The following is a 21,813-nucleotide window of genomic DNA, read 5'->3' as shown; positions in this document are numbered from 1 at the left end:
TGAAGCTGCAAACTTCAGTTTTGTTCTGATGCCAGATTAGAATCCCCATGGCAAACCCCATTCCTGATGGAATTCTCCATTTCCTGGAGTACACTTTCAGACAGGGGCCTTACTACCTACATGAAAAGAAAGTACTCAGCTCTCATATAAGGAAAAAACCCTACTCTTTTCATCAATATTCATCTCAAAAGTTGCCTTCCAAACCCCAAAGCAGAATTAACCACTCCCCTCCCCCAACCATAGCACTGAGCAAGCGCTTCCATGGTAACACCTAACATACCATATAGAGCACCTGTGTCTGAGGGTCTAAACAGCTTTCATCTCTTCGGAGCAACTTACAGGATCTCATATTATCTCTTGTAACACTATAGTTTTTAATGGTAAAAGATCTGAACTTGTCAGAAAAAAAAAAGCAAGTCAGTGATTTCAGACCCTTTTGGCTCACCTTCCTACCTCGCATTGAATGGACCGCTGCAAAAGAATGGGGAGTATAAAGAGGGAATTCAGAGGGAGCTACAGTTGCAATGGTAACCTGAGTTGCCTTTCATTCATTCCTAAGTCTTTGTTGGGTGTCTGCCATGTAGAAATACCCACAATCTCCACACCAGCATCTGAGCAGCTGGACTATATATACTGGGGGGAAAAATCAGCCATGCTTACTTGTTCTACTTTGAATGCATGGTTGCAAAACTCAAACAGGAAGTAGAAACTTCCTGGAAATTCTACCATATTGCTTTCACATGTTTACATTTCCACTCTCAGAAATATCTGTTTCGTATTCTCTCCTCAAGCTTCCCACCTTACCTCAGCTGATAGTTATATGCCATCTCTTTCTCTTGCTTCTGCACCTGTACAACTTACTTCCATCCCCATGCATCCTTTTCTCCCTCTTCCTGTGACATCTTCCCTAAGGCTTAACCACCCACCAGCATCGTGATTCTACTTTTTTCTACCTCTTGAAATCCTCGCTTTATTAACTACTCCCCTTGTCTCCTTCACATCATTATTTAAACTTGTATAATTTCTTCTATTGTTTTAAAAAAATCATTTTCTAACTATTGCTCTGTCTCTCTCCCTGCATAACCAATGCAATTTGTCTTCACTCCCTCATTTCCTACTCACTTTTCAGTGCACTGTTATTTAGTTTCTATTTCCTCTACTTCACTAACTGTTCTTGCTCAATACTAACTGTATCTTTATTATGAAGTCCCCAGACCCTGTTAAGTCACCATCATTATTATTCTCTCTGCAGCACTTGACATGGTTGACTGCCTTCTCCTTTTGGAAATACTGACTTTCTTTGCTTCTGGGGTGCCATGCACCCCTGATTTTTCTCCTATCTCTTAGTCCATCCTTTTGGTCTCTTCTTCCTATGCTATTTCCATAAGTATTGGATCCATCAGGATTTTGTCCTAGGCTCTTGTCTCTTCTAAATCTCTACCAATGGATCTAGACTTTTTTTTTTTTTACCAAACACATGAATGATAGGGCAGCAGCACATCACATGTCACCTTGACAATGCATTCGCCTGCCTAGACCCTCACACGATTCTCACCTGTGGTTTCTGACTATTCCAGGTATGATCGGAACAAACTGTCTCTAAAGGAGATCATGAATGTACAGTATGTTTCCTGTATGAACCCTACTGCAGGCAGCTTCACCATAAACCCACGGCTTCAGGTATGGGAGGAGCTGTAGTAATGTGGTCCTAAATACTGCCTTACCAGGGCTGATGTCACCTGATCATAAACAACAATGGCCCTTCCCCTGTCTAGCCTTTTAAAGTGATAAATCATACCAGATGGTGACTCACATTTCTAGGAAGACAGAAAAACTCATAGACCCAGAGTCATGAATCTTTTAGAGCTGGAAGTGGTTGTAGAGCTTATCTGATTTAATTCACTCTTCACAACGAGAAATCTTCAGAGAGATGAAATGTCTCTCCCAAGGTCATGTGGATGCACTCAGTATAAGATTCAGATTTGGACACAGATTCCCTGAGGCCAAATTCAATTCATGTCCTACTACCCCTAACTACATTTTGACCCAAGGTCCAAAGCCCATAAATAATGACTCGATATGAATTTGCATTTAATGTGGAAAATGTGACCAGAATATAGAATTTGAAGCCCTTATAAGAATTCTTAATTGTTTTATCTAAATTCAAAAAAAATCACTTTTACTCTGTGATAATGGATCTCTAACTTGGGTCTCCTCCACATGCCTATTTTCTTGTACAGCGTCACTTCAGTGTGTTTGTCCTTTCTTTTCCGGGAGCAGACGCCCTGTCCTCCATCTACAGCACCATCCTGACTCAGCACCTCAAGCTTGGAAACTTCCTAGCATCACTGCAGAAATCCATCCCCCAGCTGATCAACCTAGCCCTTACTTTCCATCAGAAAATAGCCACCACATTCCTACCCACAGCAATCAAATTTCACTATATCTTTAACCTCAGAGACTTTGCCAACATTTTCCAGGTGAGTTCATCTTCTCCAATATCCCCTAGAAGGTTTAGTGGTGTTCTAGTTCCTCCCATTCTTAGTAAAATAATAGTTAATGCCAAACTTTTAGCAAAGGCACAGTTCACATAGTCATAAACATAAACAGGTAAACATAGTGTTGCAGGCTCCATAACTTCAACAAAACAGAGTTCTGTTTGTTGACTAAATTATTTCTCAGTAAGCAGAAACCATTTCTGAGTTGATTCCTTTGGGCTGGAGAAGACTCAGCATCTTGGGGACAATATTATATACTGATTCCAGCATACTTAGGAAGGAAAAATGGCACAGAAGAAAGACAAAAGTATACTGTAGTCCCTGGTCATAAATTTATTGTTATTGAGGTAAAAAAGAATGTCCCCCAAACCATGCAGGATAGATCTGCTTCCTGAAGAAACCATACTGTAACATTCCTAAGACATCATCTGTCAACCCCAGGGATGTCTCTGTCCTAAATATTCCAGGTTCTTTTCCAAGCCAAAGTCATTTCCAATCATTTCAGCTGCCTGTATGGTGGCCTGTTTTTGCCCATTGCTTCCAGGTGCCTGGCCCTCCACTATCAAAACTTCCAGAGGGCAACATAGCAGACTCTGGCCCTCTCTTCCCCTTGGTCAGATACAGTATCCTCACATGGTGACATCCACAACTCTCACATCCTGGACAAGAATCTACACTAACTACTTTTCAGGGAACCTCTCCCCAAAATGGCACTGAGCCATTACTGAGGGAAGGATGCCTTTCACACTTGTAGGGAAATGTCAGTGATATCAGAGAGTGAGGCATGACCCTCCAGAGGAACACATGTATTTGGAAATAATTACCCAGCCACTACCTGTGGAGCTAGGACTTTGGGGAAACTGAGAATAGCAAAAGTCTAGACCCTGAGGATATAAGGCCTACATGTTCCACACAGGGCTCTTGACCGTAAGGGTCAGAACCCTACTAAACATTAAAAAGTTAAAAGATAGAAAAGCTATGCCTCAGAAAGTCTTACCACTGAGCCCTACAGCAAGGTCAAGTTTCTGAGAACACAAGTAAGTGGGCTCAGGACAGCATTTCTGACTGGATTATGTCTCTCCCAAACATAACCTCAGTTAAAAATGAGGAAACATAGACCCACAGGGATTAAATAGATTTGCCTAAGACACACAGCCATCCAGTGAAGGAACTGGAACCAGAATCTAGGTCTTTGGGTTCCTTTCCACCACATTATTCTTTCCTTCTCATCTGTACTGCAGGTAAGGAGAAGCAGCATAAGATAGTTAAAGCAGTAAGAAAGACTCAGCTCCAAGCCTATAAAGGTCACAGTTCCACAGCTCTCAAACCTAGATGATGGCAAAGTTTGTGTATGCCCACTCTTATTTCCCATTTATTGAATATTAATTGAGAAAGTCATGTTTTACCACACAATCTCTCTCTTAAATTTCACTGTAGCACAATGAAGTGGGGAAGTTACCATCTTCATTTTCTAAGTGAAAAAATAAAGAAGTTAAAGTCATTTGATCAAATTCACATTGCTCATAGTGGCAGAACTAAAGGGAAAAGAGACATTAGCCTCTTTCACTAAAAGCACCATGTCATCTGCACAACCCGAAATTTATACTCATGAAAATCCTTTTGGATACACATTATTATCCCAATTTAACAGAGACTCAGAGAAGTTATCAGCTAGTAGATGATAGCATAAATGCTCATGGCAGTAGAAAAGTATAAATGATGTTAGTGGAATAACAAGTAGTCTGGTCTGGTGGGAACGAAGAGCAATATGGAGGGGTTGATTACAGGTGAGATTGGGAAGGTAATTTGAAACCAGAGTGGGCCCTCATAAAAAGCCTTACTTTAGTCTGTAATAATAGGTAATATTTATTGAGCACAATCCTAAACCCTTCACATCTATTAGCTAATAATTTAATCATAACAACCACATAAGGTAAAATACAGATTATTTCCAATGTAGAAATGACTGCAGACAAATAAAATACCTTGAGCATGATCATATAACTGGTAAGCAGCAACACTGATATCCAAAACTGGAGCATTCAGCTCTACTGTGCAGGCAATTTGGGGGCAAAAAAAGCTTCCTGAGGAAGGAAGGTTCTATGCCAGGCTTGTTTTAGTGGCTACTGGTTCGATGTTGAGGAAGAACCAGATGAGATACTGGAATGAGGGTGAGTCTCTTGTTTCCCCTGGCCTGTTTCTTTAACTGACTCAGGTAGCCTGAAGGGCAACTCCCTGAATTCTGTTCCAAGTAAGCCACTCTGTAACCAACCAGCTGTCAGCCACCTGCTTCAAGTATGGGAATATGCATTCCCCACTGCACCACCCTCCACCCTTCAACCAAACAGCTCTTCGCCTTCCTCAAAGCTTGACTACAACCTCCCTATGCACCCCCTCCCTGACTGCCTGCTTTTCTGGAGGCCTGACAGAAGAACCTAAGGGTATGATTGAAAGCCCACTAAGAGACAAGCACTGTTGTCCTCCATCCAGCTTGATCTAAGACTCAGTAATTCACAGTCTCTACACTTCCCTCTGTCTTAATCAGGACAGAATTACATAGTGCTCTGAGTAGCAGAAATCATTAACTGTTCCCATCTCCATGTTACACATAACTAACTGTCTGAGATAGTGAAAAGTTGTAACTTGACATGTTCACACTGACTCGGCCCTTAATTTTCACTCGGCTTGAGAGTTTGGCTATAACAGGGCTTATAAACTTCAATTGATAGCACACCTCACTATAAAAGACAGTCGTGGAAGTCAGGACTCCTGGTTGGTGCCTTTTCCTGCCCTCCACATCTCATACATGGCTGATACCTCGGCGAGCTGAGGAGAAAGAGACTGAGAGATATATGTGGGACTAAAGGGGCTTACTAAATTTTTTTTTAAATGAGCTTTTAAATCATAACATACAAGTAGAAAAGCACATTAAGTCATAAGCATACAGCTTGGTTAGTTGTCACAAAGTCATCAAACCTGTGTAACCACAATTCAGATCAAGAAATAGAACATTCTTAGCATCCCTGAAGTCCCCCTAGGCTCCCTTCCATTCACTCTTTCCTCCTCCTCCCAGGACTACTGTCTGAACTTCTAATACCATAAGTTATTTTGACCTATTTTGGGACTTTATATAAAGAGAATCATATGGTAAATATTTTTATATGTTTGTTCAATATTACATTTGTACCTATGTATACAATCATGATGTTGGTAAAAAATAACAATAGTAATAATTTCTTTCTTTCCAATCTTTAAAGCTTCTAATTTATTTTTCTTGTCCTACTGTGCTGGTTACAATTCCCTTTACAATGTTGAAGAATGGTAGTAAGAATGACATCTTTCTGCATTCCTAATTTGAGAGGAAAAGCTTTTAATAGTTGACTATTAAGTATGATGCTTATTATAGGTTTTTTGTGGATACCATTTGCCAGATAAAGAAAACTTCTTCCTTTTTATAGCTTGCTAAGTTTTAATCATTAATGTATGTTGAAACATAACAAATCATTTTTCTATATCCATTGAAATAATTATGTCATTTTTCTCCTTTTTTCCTGTGATAAATTATATTGATTATTTTTAAATGTAAGATCAACCTTGTACTTTTGAGATCAATCCAGTTTAGCTGTTACATGCTAAACTTTTTATATTTTGCTGGATTCCATTTACTATTTTTTCTATATAAGTTTTCACATCTATATTAATAAGAATGGTCTATAATTTTTCTTTCTTCTTTTATTCTGAGGTAATAAAGTCCTTATAAAATACATTAGGAAGTGTTTCCTTTTAGTCTCCTCTCTGGAAGATTTTGTAAAAGATCGTATTGTGCCTTCTTTAAGTGTTGGAAGAATTTACTGATGAAATCATCTATATTTTTTTGTGTGGAAGATTTTAAACTATGAATCAATTTTTTTGATACATATTAGACAATTCAGATTTTTCTTTATTTACCAGTTGTGATAAGATGTTAATGTCATCTATTTCTTTTTTTATTTTTATTTTTCAAGTACAATTGATATTCAATATTATATTATTGAATACCAATAATACAAGGTGTATAGCATACTGGTTAGATATTTATATAACTTACATAGTGATTCCCCCAATAAGTCTTGCACCTATCTGACATCATGTATTATTATTATAATATTATCATAATATTAATACGCCCAAAGCTGTACTTTACATCCCTGTGACTGTTTTGTAACTACCAATTTGTATTTCTTAATCCTTTTTCCATTTTCACCCAGCCCCTAAGGTCCCATCCCATCTGGCAACCATTAGTTTGTTCTTTATATCTATGAGTTTGTTTCTGTCTTGCTTGTTCATTTATTTTGCTTTTTAGATTCCACATATAACTGAAATCATATGGTATTTGTCTTTTTCTGTCTAACCTATTTCACTTAATACCATCTAGGTTCATCCAAATTATTGGAAATAATAAGACTTTATTCTTTCCTATGGTCAAGTGATAATGTTCATATTTATGTACATATATATCACATTTTCTTTATCCACTCACCTTTTGATTAAAGCATTAATTCCATTTATATTTAAAGTAATTATTAATAGGTATGCAATTTGTTTTCTGATTGTTTTTATAGTTCTTCTCTGTTCTTTTCTTATTCTTTTGCTATCTTCTCTTGTATGTTGATGACTTTCTGTAGTGTCATGTTTGGATTCCTTTCTCTTTACCTCTTGAATATCTCCTGTAGATTTTTGGTTTATGGTTACCATGTGCTTCATATATACCATGCTATGTTTATAGCAATCCATTTTAAGTTAATGGTTGCTTAAGTTTGAACATATTCTATAATTGCTACCATCTTTACTCACCTCTTCCACACTTATGTTTTTGTCATTTTTTTTTTACTTCTTATGTGTATGTGTTTTTGTGCGTATTCCTTAAATTACTGTTATAATTACACATAATCTTAATTTTTTCTGTTTTTATTTTTATTTTTCAATTAGAGTTGATATTCAATGTTATTTTACATTAGTTTCAGGTGTACAGCATAGTGATTAGACTTTTATATAATCTATGAGGTGATTGCCCCAATTAGCACTATACGAAATTATTACAATATTATTGACTATATTCCTTGTGCTGTACTTCACATCCTTGTGACTACTTTGTAACCACAAATTTTTACTTCTTTATCCCTTCAACTTTTTCACCCAGCCCCACAACTCTCATCGGGCAATCATCAGTTTGTTCTCTGTATCTATGAGTCTATTTCTGTTTGGTTTGTTCATTTACTTTGTTTTATAGATTCCACATATAAGTGAGATCATATGGTATTTGTCTTTCTCTGTCTGACTTATTTCACTTAGCATAATATCCTAGGTCCATCCATGTCATTGCAATGGTAAGATTTCATTTCTTTTTTAGGGCTGAGTAATATTGCATTGTATACATGTACCACATCTTCATTATCCACATCTTCATTATCTAATCATCTTTTGATGGACACTTAGGTTGCTTCCATATCTTGGCTATTGTAGATTGCACTGCAGTGAACATAGAAGTGCATATATCTTTTTTATTTAGTGTTGAGAATTTATTCAGATAAAAACCCAGAAGTGGAATTGTTGGGTCATAAGGTAGTTCTGTTTTTAATTTTTTGAGGAAACTCCAAACTGTTTTATACTGGCTATACCAATTTGCAATTCCACCAACAGTACACATGGATTCATTTTTCTCCACATCCTCACCAACACATATTATTTTAGATTTATTATATTGATGATAGCCATTATGATAGGTATGAAGTAATATCTCATTATGTTTTAATTTGCATCTCTCTAAAGTGACACTGAGGATCTTTCCATATGTCTATTGGCCATCCATATGTTTTCTTTGGAGAAATGTCTATTCAGGTCCTCTGCCCATTTTTTAATTAGATTATTTGGTTTTTTGGTTGAGTTCTGATTCTTCATAAATTTTGAATATTAACCCCTTATCAGATGAATCATTGGCAAATATCTTCTCCCATTCAGTAAGTTTTTTTTTTAATTTTGTTGATGGTTTCCTTTGCTGTGCAAAAACATTTTAGTTTGATGTGGTCCCTATTAGTGTATTTTTTCCTTTTTTCCCCTTGCCTAAGGAGATGCATCAGAAAAAAAATATTACTAAGAGCAAAGTCAGAGAGTTTATAGTGTATGTTTTCTTCCAGGAGTTTTATGGTTTCAGATCTTACATTTAAGTCTCTATCCATTTTGAATATATCCTTGTATATGTTGTAACAAGGTGATTCAGATTAATTTTTTTGCATGTATCTGTCAAGTTTTCTCAACACTATAACTAGACTGTTTTTATCCCATTATCTATTTTTTCTACCTCCTTTGACGTTGATTAAAAATGACCATATAAGCATAGGTTTATGTCTGGGCTCTCTATTCTTTTCCATTGATCTCTGTGTCTGTTTTATGCCAATACCATGTTGTTTTGATTACTATAGCTTTGTAGAATAGTTTGATATTAGGTAGTGTGATACCTCCAACTTTGTTCTTTCTTAAGATTGCCATGGCTATTCAGGGATTTTTATGCTTCCATATAAATTTTAAGATTATTTGCTCTAATTCCATGAAAAATGCCATTGGTATTTTGGTAGGGATTGCATTGAATATAGATTGCTTTAAGTAGTATGGACATCTTACTGATATTAATTATTCCTATCAATGAACACAGTATATGGTTCCATTTATTTGTATCTTCTTCAATTTCTTTCTTCAATGACTTATAATTTTTCAAGTACAGGTCTTTTACCTCATTGGTTAATTTTATTCCTAAGTACTTCACCGTTTTTGATGCAATTGTAAATGGGATTGCTTTCTTAATTTCTCTTTCTGATAGTTCATTATTTGTGTGTAAAAACATAACTGGTTTCTGGATATTAATTTCATATCCTGCTACTTTACTGAATTTATTTATCAGTTCTAACAGTTTTTTGGTGGAATCTTTAGGATTCTCTATATATACTATCATGTCATCTGCAAATAATGACAATGTTACTTCTTCCTTTACAATTTAGATGCCTTTCTTTTCTTGTCTGAGTGCTGTGTCTAGGACTTCTGATACTATGTTGAATAATAGTATGAAAGTGAGCATCATTATCCTTTCTTATCTTAAGGAAAACACTTTTAGCTTTTCTCTGTTGAATATGATATTAGCCATGGGTTTGTCTTCTATGGTCTTTATTATACTGAAGTATGTCCCCTCTATTTCCAATTTGCAGAGAGTTTTTGTCATATATGGATGCTGAATTTTGTCAAATGTTTTTTCTACATCTATTGGTATGATTATATTTTTATTTTTTAATTTGTTAATGTGTATCACATTAATTGATTTGTGGATATTAAACCAACTTTACATCCCAGGAATAAATCCCACTTGATCATGGCATATGATCTTTTTAATGTATTGCTGAATTCAGTTCGTTTATATTTTGCTGAGGATTTTTGCATCTATATTCATCAGGGATATCGGCCTATAATTTTCTCTTTTTTGTAATGTCTATCTAGTTTTGGAATCGGGGTAATGGTGGCCTCATAAAATGAGCTTGTGAGCCTTTCCCACTCTTGAATTTTTTGAAATAGTTTGAAAAGAATAGTGTTAGTTCTTTGAACATTTGGTAAAATTCACCTCTGAAGCATTCAGTTCAGGACCTTAATTTTTTGGGAGTTTTTGATTACTGATTCAATTTTGTTGGTAGTAATCGGTCAGCTCAGATTATCTGTTCCTTCTTGACTCAATCTTGGAAGATCGCATGTTTCTAGGAATATATCCATTTCTTCCATATTGTCCAATTTTTTGGCATATAATTAATTGCTCATAGTATTTTCTTATAACTCCTTGTGTCTGTGAAGTCAGTTGTCACTTGTCTTTAATTTCTGATTTTATTTATTTAGGTCCTCCTTTATGCGTGTGAATCCAGTTAAAGATTTATCAATTTTGCTTATTTTTTTCAATAAAATCTCTTTTATTGATCATTCATAGTGGTTTTAGACTCTATTTTGTTTATTTCCACTCTGATCTTTATTATTTCCTTTCTTCTACTAACTTTGGGTTTTGATTGCTGTTTCCAGTTACTTTAAGTGTAAGGTTAGGTTGTTTATTTGAGATTTTTCTTGAGTCTTGAAGTTGGCTTGTATTGTTATGAATTTCCTTCTCAGCACTGCTTTCGCCATGTCCCATAGATTTGGGGTCGTTGTGTTTTTATTTTCATTTGTCTCAAAGTATATTTTAATTTCTTCCTTAATCTCATTTTATCCCATTTATTGTTTAGCAACATGTTATTGAGCTTCCATGGGTTTGTGTATTTTTTAGTTTTTTTCTTGTAATTGATTTCTTGTTTTATATCATTGTGGTCAAAGAAGATGCTTGATATGATTTCAATCTTCTTAAATTTACCGAATCTTGTTTGTGACCTAACATGTGGTCTCTTGGAAAATGTCCCATGTGCAATTGAGAAGAATGTATATTCTGCCACTTTGGGGTAAAATGCTCTAAAAATATCAATTAAATTCATATGGTCTAGTGTGTCATTTAAAGCCATCGTTCCCTTGTTGATTTTCTGTCTGGAAGATCTGACCATTGGTGTCAATGGGGTGCTAAACTCCTCTGCTATGACTGTATGATTGTCAGTCTCTCCTTTTATATTGGTCAACATTTGCTTTACATATTTAGGTGCTCCTATTTGGGGTACATACATGTTTACCAGGTTATATCCTCTTTTTGTATCGACCCCCTTATAGTTATATAATGTCCTTTTCTGTCTTTTATGAAAGCCTTTGTTTTAAAGTCTATTTGGTCTAATATAATTATTGCTACCCAAGATTTTTCTGTTTCCATTTACATGAGATATCTTTCTTCATCCCTTTACTTTTAATCTGTGTGTCTTTTAATCTGAACTACGTCTCTTGTTGACATCATACATATTGGTCTTGTTTTCTTACCCATTTAGCTACCCTGTCTTTTTATTGGATCACTTAATTCATTTACATTTAAATAATTATTGATTGGTACATAGTTACTGCCATTTTATTATTCATATGTATGTTCTCCCCCAACCCCATGTCATCTTCTTAAAGAAGTCCCTATAACATTTCTTGTTATACCAGCTTGATGGTGATGAATTCCTTTAGCTTTTTCCTTTCTGGGAAGCTCTTTATCACACCTTCAGCTTTAACTGATAGCTTTTCTGGGTAGAACCATCTTGATTGTAGGTCCTTGTTTTTCATCAGTTTGAATATTTTGTGCCAATTCATTATGGCCTGTAAAGTTTCTGTTGAAAAATCAGCTGACAGTCTTATTACTTACCCTTGTAAGTAATTAGCTGCCTTTCTCTTATTGTTTTTAAGATTCTCTCTTTTGTATTTAACCTTTGTTATTTTGATTATGATGAGTATGTAAGCCTGTTTGAGTCTTCTTTTTTGGAACTCTGTGCTTCCTGGATTTACATATATATTCCCTTCTCCAAGTTTTGGGAGTTTTCATTCATTATTTCTTCAAATATGCTCTCAATCCCTTGCTCTCTTCTCCTTCTATTATCCCTATGATGAAAATGTTTTGTTTGATGTCCCAGAGGTCCCTTAAAAGACTTTCTTTGGGAATCAAGGAGAAAGTGGTGTAGATGATAAAGGCTTTGTTCATCCCTCTTGCAACCAAATCAAAGTCATGACAGAACCACGGAGCAAAGAGCAAGCAGAGTTGCCTGGGGTCTAGATGAACAAAAGTACTACAACTAGGGAGAAAAATAAGAAATTACCCTGCAATGGTAAAAGTTAGGAAGGGGCAATGATGCAAGAGCTGCTGCGTGGGACAGAGGCTATGGCAGCTGCAGATACCTCTTAAAGAGGCCTGTCTGCTAGTGGACTTTTGGATGACAGACTTGCTCACTTTGAGAACTAGCACCAGGTTGGCTGCTCAGGGGACATGAGGGACTTACAGGGGGACACTGAGTTGTTGAAGCAAGGGCCAGAGCCGAGGCTCTCTCCCAGGCAGAAGTGCTGGCGATATCTATTGTTCCTCTGTTGAGCCCTCCCCTTCCCAGTGTGCAGATGCAATGCTGCCATAGCTGAGATATCATCAAACTGTATAACAAAGGTCACTCCACCCAGAGGATTCCCTGAAGCTCTGTCTCCCCCCAACTTGTGGTTCCACCCAAGCCACATCCAGTTGTGTCTTTGGTGAATCCAGTGTTCCTTGCTGAGCCAATTCCAAGACTCACATTGGTGGCAGCAACTGTAAGCACAGCATCCATGGATTGCTTGCTGAATCTTAACAGGTGGCCCCAGAGTGGCACAGGTTGGGGCTAAATTGGCCTGCAGCCGAACCCCTCTCAGGGCTGTCACTGAACACCTAATACACAAAGCCACGCTAATAGGACCGGGAGACTTAGGAGCTTTGCTTAGTACACAGAGACAGACACAGAAAGGCAGCTGAAATGGGAATATAAAGAAGCAGAAACCATATGAGAGAATAGAACAGAGATCCAGAAATAATGGAGTCAAGCAAACTAACAGATACAGAGTTCAAAATACTAGTCGTAAAGATGCTCAGTGAACTTAAGGGAAGTGCAGATGAATTCAGTGAGACCTTTAAAAAAGAGATATAAAAAACATGGAAATGTAAATTATAAAAGGGAACCAGTCAGAAATTAAGAACACAAAACGAAGAGTATATTAGAGGGAATCAACAGACTGGATAAAAAAGGGGATTGAACCATGATTTGGAGGATGGGGAAGCCAAGGAAACTCAATCATAATGGCAAGAAAAAAGAAGCCAAGACTACAATCATAATTTAAGGAGTCTATAGGACACTATTAAATGTAAAAATATTCATGTCATAGTGTCACCCAAAGGAAAACAAGTTGAAGAACTATTTGAAGAAATAATGATGGAAAACTTCCCTCACCTGGTGAAAGAAATAGACAGACAACCCCAGAAATCTCAGAGAGTCCCCCAAAAAAAGAACCCAAAGAGGCTCACACCAAAACACATCATGATTAAAATGCCTAAGGTTAAATACAAAGAGAATCTTAAAAGCAACAAGAGAAAAAGTTAGTTACCTAGAGGGGAGCACCTGTAAGACTGGCAGCTGATTTCTCAAACTAAACTATGAAGGACAGAAGCACTTCACACAAAATATTCGATGTATTGAAAACCCAGGATCTACAACCAAGAATGCTTTATCCAGCAAAGCTATCATTTAGAGCCAAAAAACAGTTAAAGAGCTTCCTGGGAAAAAATAAGTTCACACCAAGCCAGTATCACAGGAAATGTTGGAGGGACTTTTTTAAGAAGAAAAAACATGTATCAAAAACATAAATAAAGAATGGTAATAACTACATTCCTATCAACAGCTACTTCAAATGGAAAAAAATCAAGTGCTCCAACTAAAAGATGGAGTGGCCGAACAGATAAGAAAACAAGACCCCTACAATACTGCATATAAGAGACTCACTTCAGATTAAAAGACTCGCACAGACTAAAAGGAAGAGGATAGAAAAAGATATTGCCTTGATGGACCTAGAGGATATTGTGCTGAATGAAGTAAGTCTGATAGAGAAAGACAAATACCACTTGATTTCACTACATGTGGAACCTAAAGAACAAAATCAACAACAACAACAACAATGGAAACAAACTCATAGATACAGAGGATATTTCAAGGGCTGCTAGATAGGAGAGGGTTTGAGAGGATGGTGAAAAAGGGCAAAGGGATTAAGTACAAATATATAGTTATTAAGTGTAGCATAGGAAATTATTTAACAATGTAAGGGGAAGAAGGTACTAGATTTTGTGGGGTGATCACTTTGTGAGACATAGATCTCTAATCATTATACTGTATAACTAAAACCAATATTATGTGCTAACTATAATTGAAAAATACTCATTGAATTATACAATGTAAATATGAGCAACTAATTGTCTATTATATTTCAATAAAGCTAGATAAAAAAAGACTCTTTTTTTGGATTCTTATTTTTTTGCTGTTCTGATTGGGTGTTTGCTGCTATCTTTTCTTCCAAATTGCTGATTCGATACTCTGCTTTATCTAAGCTATTGATTTTTTTTCTAGTATATATTTCATTTCAATAACTGTAATTCTTCATTTTTGACTGGTTCTTTTTTATGTGTTTGATCTCTATTTTTGTTTCCTATCTCTTTGTTGAAGTTCTCACTGAGATTATCTATTTGTCCCCTAAGTTCATTGAACATTTTTATAGCTATCGTTTTGGATTCTGCATCTGTTAGTTTGCTTGCTTCCATTTCATTCAGAGTTTTTTTGAGTGTGTGTGGTGTTTTCTTCTGTTCTTTCATTTGGGATATGTTCTTTGTTTGCTCATTTTGGCTGCCTCTCTGTGTTCATTTCTATATATTGGGTGGATTTGCTATATCTTCAAGCTTGGGCCAGGTGGCCTTATGTAGCAGGTGCTTTGTGTGGCCCAGTCATGCAGTCTCTCTGGTCACCTGAGCCAAGTGTTCCAGGAGTGTCCTTATGTGGGTTGTGTTTGCTCTGCTGTTGCAGTTAAGCCTTGATTGTTCTTGGTACATCAGTGGGTGGGACTGAGTCTCAAGCTGGTCATGAGGCTCTCTTTGAGGGCTGACCCCATGGAGTAGGATTCTCTCCAGTGGTTTCATGTGCCTATTGAGACCATTCTTTGATTGTGCCACTAGGGCTAATCAGATGGTGCTCTGTTGTTTGATGCCAGCCTCCAGGTGTGTTGGTTCTGGGGTTCCATGGGAGGGGCTTCCATGAAAGTCAAGGTCAACTGCTGCCTGTGACTGACCTGGGGCTACTTGATAGGAGCTACAAGGCAATCTGTGGTTGGTCTCTGCCTATGCTGGACCTGAAGGCATATACAAGAGACCATGCCTCACATCAAGGCCAGCTGCCACCAGCACCAGGCTTGGGGCAGCTTAACAAGTGGTACAGGGCACTCCAACACCTGAGGCTGCCTGCCAGCTTTCCATAAGACTCCGTAGCTGAAGAGCTTCAGACAGTATAAGAGTTGGTTGAGGTAGGTACCCAGGGAGCCATCAAGGTGACTTGGTGTTCATCAAATTAGCAGATTCAGATTTGGTGCCAGTGCTGAGTCTTGCCACTTGCAAAAGTCTCAGACCACACCAAGGCCAGTCGCCACCTGCCTTGGGCCTGAAGACCCCCAAGAAACACTGCAGCTTGAGCCAGGGCTGATTGTTCACCACCAGAAGTATATCTGGAGGCACTCACATTGAGGCCTGTTGACTGCTGCTGATGAGCCTCCTGCCAAGAGGGCAGGGTGGGGTCTGTTGCGCAGCCATGAATATGCCTCTGGCAATTTGTGAGTAGGATAGGATGGGTTACCAGGGAGTTGTTAGGGTGGATTGACAAGAGTTCACCAGGCCAATTCAGATTCAGATTTGGCCATTGGGAAGAGCTCAACACAGACAAGATGACACCTGCCTGTAGGCTGCACAGGAGGATGGCATAACCCAGAAATAATGGCAGCTGTCCCTCCAGCCCTCTCCTTGAAGACACAATTTAGTCTTTCCAGTCTTGTACCACACAATTTATGTCTCTGGTGCTTCCAGAGCTGTTGTCCCTCTGTAAGAGGCAAGGGTGATTGACTGTGAGCCAATGAGTCTGCGTGTGAGCCCTTTAAGAGGACATCTGAGTTTCCAGCAGCCTTCTGTCTCACCCAAATAGTCAAAATCCCTGCTGATCTTTATAATCAAATTTTGTGAGGACTCCTCTTCCCAGCACTGGAAGCCTGAGCTGGGGAGTCCAGGTGTGGAGCTAAGATCCCCTGCTTCTCTGGGGGAACCTCCACAGACAGGATATCCCTCCCGATGTTCAACTGCTACCCATGGGTGCAGGAGCCAACTTGTTTTACATCTCTGCCCCTCCTACCAGTCTCAGTGTGGCCTCTTATTTACATCCTTAGGTATAGTAAGTAGTTCTGTTTAGCTAGTCTTCAGATGGTTGTTCAGGTTGATCTATAATGTAGTTATAATTTTAATGCTGGCATGGGAGGAGCCAAGTGCAGTATTTACTTATTCTGCCATCTTGATTGGAGCTCCTACTTTTGCCTTTTAACTTTTTTACTTGCTTTAGTGTTGGTTGATTCACTGTTTTTATTATATTTTTGCCTTTGTCAGTGAGAATTTTTTTCTTGCAATATGTCCTTATTCACATTTTTTATTATTTTCTTCTTCTTAAGAAGTTTCTTTAACATTTCTGATAATACTGGTTTGGTGGTGATGAAGTCCTTCAACTTTTCCTTATCTGAAAAGCTCTTTCTCTTCTCTAATTTTAAATAATAGCTTTGCTGGGTAGAGTGATCTTGGTTGTAGGTCCCTGCTTTTCATCACTTTGAATATTTTGTGCCAGTCCTTCTGGCCTGCAAAGTTTGTTGAGATATCAATGACAGTTTTATGGGAAAGCACCTTTAGGGTAACTAACTTCTTTGATCTTGCTGCTTTCAAGATTCTCTCTTCATCTTTAATGTTTGGGGCCCAGTGACACATTCTCCATGGTCACTTGAGCCAGATGTTTCAGGGGTGCTTTTTGGTGGGGTACGTGTGTGCTCCTATTGTAGTTGAGCCTTGATTGCTATTGGCACATCAGTGGGTGGGATGAACCCTCAGGCCAACTGGCTGTGAGGACTGGCCATGACTACAGAAGATAAGTTGTTGTGCAGGGCTGACCCCATTGAGCAGGATTCACTTTAGTGGGGCTCTTGTGCCTGCCAAGTCCATCCTTTGGGTGTGTGTTCATGACACTTATTGTGTAATGCTCTGTTGTAGTCTGAAGCTGGCTACCAGAAATGTTGGTTCAGGAGCCTCTCTCAAGAGGCTCCAGTGCAGGCCAGGATCAGCAGCTGCCTGTGTCTGGATCAAGGTCACCTGGTAGGATATACAAAGTGAACTGCAGTTGGTAGGTTTCTATGCTGACTTTGAGGCACCTGGGAGTGATTCTTCTGGATACCAAGGCCAGCTGCCACTAGTGGCAGGCTTGGGGCTAGTTAGCAAAAAAAGTATAGGGCATACTGAGGCCAGCCACTACTTGTTTGGGATTTGTGGACCTTGGAGCGATATTAGGAAAGTCTCCAGAAGCAGAGCAGGCCCAGGCCAGCATCTTGTGTGGATTAGCATCTGAAAGAGGTTTGCGTCAGGCAGGGTCTCAGAGAATCACCAGAGTAGGGCAAGAGTGATGTTAACCTAGTTAACGGAGACTCAGACAGGCTGGGTGGGGGTGGGGGTAGGGTTCAACAAAGGAACAGTGGCACTTGTAGGCAGTTTAGCTGAAGAGCTGCACTTCAGTCTTCACCCTGAATCCAGAAAATTCAGTTCCTTCCTGTATGTGTCTGGCACTTTTTGAGCTGCTGTCCCTTCTCTGTAGCTTAGGGCAAGTGAGTCTGTACTTAGGCCCTTCAAGAGGATGCTTAAGTCTCCTCAGACCTCCATCTCACCCAGACTGTGTCCCTGATGATTTTCACAATAAGACGTTATAAGGACTCTTCTTTCAGGCACTGGTGCTTTGGGCCGGAGAGTCTGCTATGAGGTAGGGACCTCTGCAACTGAGATATCCCTCCTGATTTTTAACCGCAATACATGGATTAAATTCTGCATCTTTGCCCCTCCTACCAGTTTTGACATGGCTTCTTCTTTATATCCTTAGTTATGTTCAGCTAGTCTTCAGGTGGTTTTCAAGGGCAATGCTATAATTTAGTTGTAATTTTGATGTGGTCATGGGAGGAGGCAACTACAATGTTTATCTACTCTCCCATCTTTGACGTCATCAATTTCTAATTTATTGGCACAAAATTGTTTATAATATCCTATTAATTTTAATTATCTATTGTATCTAATATTATGTTCTTTTTCTTATTCTGGATATTGATTATGTGTGCCTTTTCTGTTTTTATATTTATATTTTATCAGCCTTACTAGACAATTTTCAATTGTGCTGATCTTTTTAAATAACCTGAAGTTACCAATATTATGCTTTTTACTTTATTTGGTAGATGTCTCTATTCGATATGTTTTTATATTATTAATATTTACTCTTTTTTATACTTCTTTCTTCCTATTTACTTTGGGTTTGGGGTTAGTTTGTTCTTTTCTAACTTCTTGGTATGGCTATTATGATCATTGTCAGTCTTCCTAGTATAGTACCCCTCATATTATTAAATGAATTTCTTTATATCTAAAATTGGCTCTTTCCTTAATGTCAACTTTGTATGATATTATTATAGCTAGTTTATGTATTTTTGGTATTGTTATGTTATGTTTTCAAGCTTCTTATTCCAGCTTTTTTGTATTCCTGTATTTAAGGTATATCTCCTATATGGAGCATATAGTTAGATTTTTTAATCTCATCTGATAATCATTGTCTTTTAATTAATAAGTTTAGCTCATTTATATTTGACGTTATTTTATATAATATATTTATGATGAACTCTACATTTGTTTTCAATATCTTATCTATTGTTTTCTCTATATTTTATTGAACAAATTATACATTTTTTTTATTTTTTTATCCCTCTTTTAGTATGCTATACATCTTTTTACTATGCATCTAATGGTTACCAAATGCATCATCTTATCCTTTTTTTTATAAATTAGTATTTTTATCAATTACCATACAACAAAAGGGACTTAGAACAATTTACCTCCCATCAGTGTTTATGCTATTGTTATTTATTTTAATTCAGTGTATGTTGAAATTCTATACTACACCAATATGTTTTTTTAAGTCAACATTTATTTAAATTTACTCACATATTACTCTTCCCATTGATCTTTTATTCCTGATTTTCCATTTAGAATAATTTTCATTCTGCTAGGAGAATTGCTTGTGAATTGGCAAATGTCTGAAGATGAAAAATGGTGCCAAATTTTGGGTCAATCTCTCTTGCTTCTCTTTCTCTAGTATCTTATCCCATCAAATCCTCACTGCCTTGGTTACTCTCTAATGCCTCTAAATAAAGATAAAGCTTTGAAAATAATTTTGTATCTTTCGTACTTGACTTCAGTGGGCTGGTCCATGATCTGCTATTCTGCCATTAGCAAAAGCAGAAATCTTGATGGAAGTTCTTGCTATGTTAGAGTCCTTCAATTAAAGAACTCAATATTAGTACATTTATTCTTTCAACAAGCAGTCACTGAGAATCTTGTATATGTCAGTAACCACACTAAATGATTAAAACAAATCACATTCAAAATAAAATGTCTCAATTTCCCTGCCTTTGAGAAACTCATCATGACCTAGGAAAAGCAAAGCTGTACAAAGAAAAATAACTTCAGAAACTAATAATTCTCTTATCATAAATATTTGTATATAAAGCATTATATGTGGTGCATCAGAGGTAGTAATATTAGACAGGAAAGGAGACATAATGGAAGACTTCAATAAATAGATATAAATTGATCTATACCTTGAAATGCTAGCCTAATAAGCAAAGAAAAGAGCATGAAGACACAAAGTATGTAGGGTCAGAAAGTAGTTTGAATGTTGTAAAACTGAAATCTAGATTTTATGGGAAGTGGTGATAAGTGTGACCATGAGGAAGCAGACTAGTAGTCATACTATGACCAGAACTTTCTGCCATGCTGATGAATCTGGGAATTATTCTGTCAGTAATGAGGAACACTTTTTCTTTAAGACAAGAAAGAAAGCAAGGAAGGGAAACACAGAAAAAGATGAGTTTGAAGTTACAGAATTTGTTAAGATTGTTGAGGGCATCTAATCTCAGTGGTTTTCGTTTTTTCAGTGAAAAAGAAAGCTAAAAGCTAAAACGTTTGGCTAATAGTAATGGATGTAACAAGAGATATTTGAAAAGAGTAGTAAATATCTGTAAAGATTAGCTATTTTCATTTCAGCCCTTCCTTTGTCATCATTTTGATTTTACATAAGTAATTGTTGCTTATGGAATGGAAATACGGTAGAGGGAGAAGCACTGATGGAATGGAAATATGGTACTGATGGAATGGAAATATGGTAGAGGGAGAAGCCACCTCTCCCCTCATTGTAATGATTTTGGATGTAGTGGTTAAAATTCCAGGCTCTAAGATCAGACAAAGCTGATTTCAAAACCAGCTTTGTTTTGAACTAAGGCCATTTACTGTGTGAAATTGGGCATGCTTCCTATTTTTCTGATTCCCAATTTCCACACTATGCAAAATATATACATTATAAAAATTATTTTATGGGATCATCATGATGGTTTAATGAGCTTTGTCTAGCAAAACATCTAATCCAATACCTATCACATAACTGGCTTCAATAAATTGTAGCTATTGTAGTTTAAATTTTTTATTCATGCTCTTTGTTTGTTTGTTTTGTTTATTCTCTTTAAAGGGCATTCTTTTCTCTTCAGTGGAATGTATAAAATGCACACAGGACCTAGTAAAACTCTATCTGCATGAATCAAATCGAGTTTATCGGGATAAGATGGTGGAAGAAAATGACTTTGATCTTTTCGATAAAATCCAGACAGAAGTGGTCAAGAAAGTTTTTGATGTGAGTTTTGCACTGGAATTTTTTTACATTTGAAAAATAATGATAATTATGCAGATGTTCACCCATAAATTGGAGAAAATCAGAGATTAGATAAGAAAGATCTATTACTATTTCTCTGAGGTGAAAAGTGCTGCGATAAGAAGATATGAATTAATCGTAGAATCTCAGTGTTGAGAAGGTCTGTAGACATCATCCGATCCAAACCTTACTTTTGTACTAACTTTTCAGTAGCATTTCCCAGATTGGTCATCCCAATTGATTCTCCAACATCCTTGGAAATGCACAGTCTCATCTTTTCCAAGGTAGCCATTTTAGAACTGTGAATGACTGGAAATTTGGAACAGTTTTGAAATTTGGAAATTTTGGAACAATTTTAAAGACTTTAAATTTCTTATGATGATCTAAAATTTATCTTCCTGTCCACTAATCCTAGGTCTATATGACAAATCTTCAGATAGTTTAAAACCATTCATCCTGTCCTTCCTAGGTCTTCTCTTCTCTAAGCCAAATAGTCTCTATTCTTTTAGCCATTTCTGACATGGCTTATTTTCAAACTCAGAGTAATTTGACATCATCTTGATTACTCTTCCATCAGTTCTCCCCTCTGAAATCATAGTACCTGACTTTCATCACACAACCCAATTAAGCTCTGACCAAAAGCAAGATCATCATTCTTCTCTTCTTATGTTCTGTAACTTTGTTACTATGTTTTCTAAAATATGTCCTGCTAAATAGTTGTTACCACCATATACTCCTTTGAAAGAAGGCATCTATGATTTCTCAAGTTGAGAAAGTATATTATA

At 37.1% G+C, this 21,813-nt stretch overlaps 1 protein-coding gene across 8 annotated transcripts in view; it reads left to right on the top strand.

Annotated features, from left to right (window-relative positions):
• Positions 1–21,813, top strand: part of LOC107517402 (protein shisa-6) — a 597,831-nt gene that overhangs the window by 448,445 nt on the left and 127,573 nt on the right. For all 8 annotated transcript variants that reach the window (XM_036223917.1, XM_016158078.2, XM_016158077.2 and 5 more), the window contains 3 exons: positions 1,578–1,680; positions 2,241–2,480; positions 20,849–21,010. In XM_036223917.1, coding sequence (XP_036079810.1) covers positions 1,578–1,680; positions 2,241–2,480; positions 20,849–21,010 — 505 coding nt within the window. The remainder of the gene's footprint in view (positions 1–1,577; positions 1,681–2,240; positions 2,481–20,848; positions 21,011–21,813) is intronic.

This window comes from Rousettus aegyptiacus, unplaced genomic scaffold (genome assembly GCF_014176215.1).
Source record: "Rousettus aegyptiacus isolate mRouAeg1 unplaced genomic scaffold, mRouAeg1.p scaffold_m13_p_6, whole genome shotgun sequence".
Classification (NCBI taxonomy): Eukaryota; Metazoa; Chordata; class Mammalia; order Chiroptera; family Pteropodidae; genus Rousettus; species Rousettus aegyptiacus.
The sequence above is the reverse complement of the archived record's forward strand: the minus strand, read 5'-3'. Positions and strand labels throughout refer to the sequence as shown.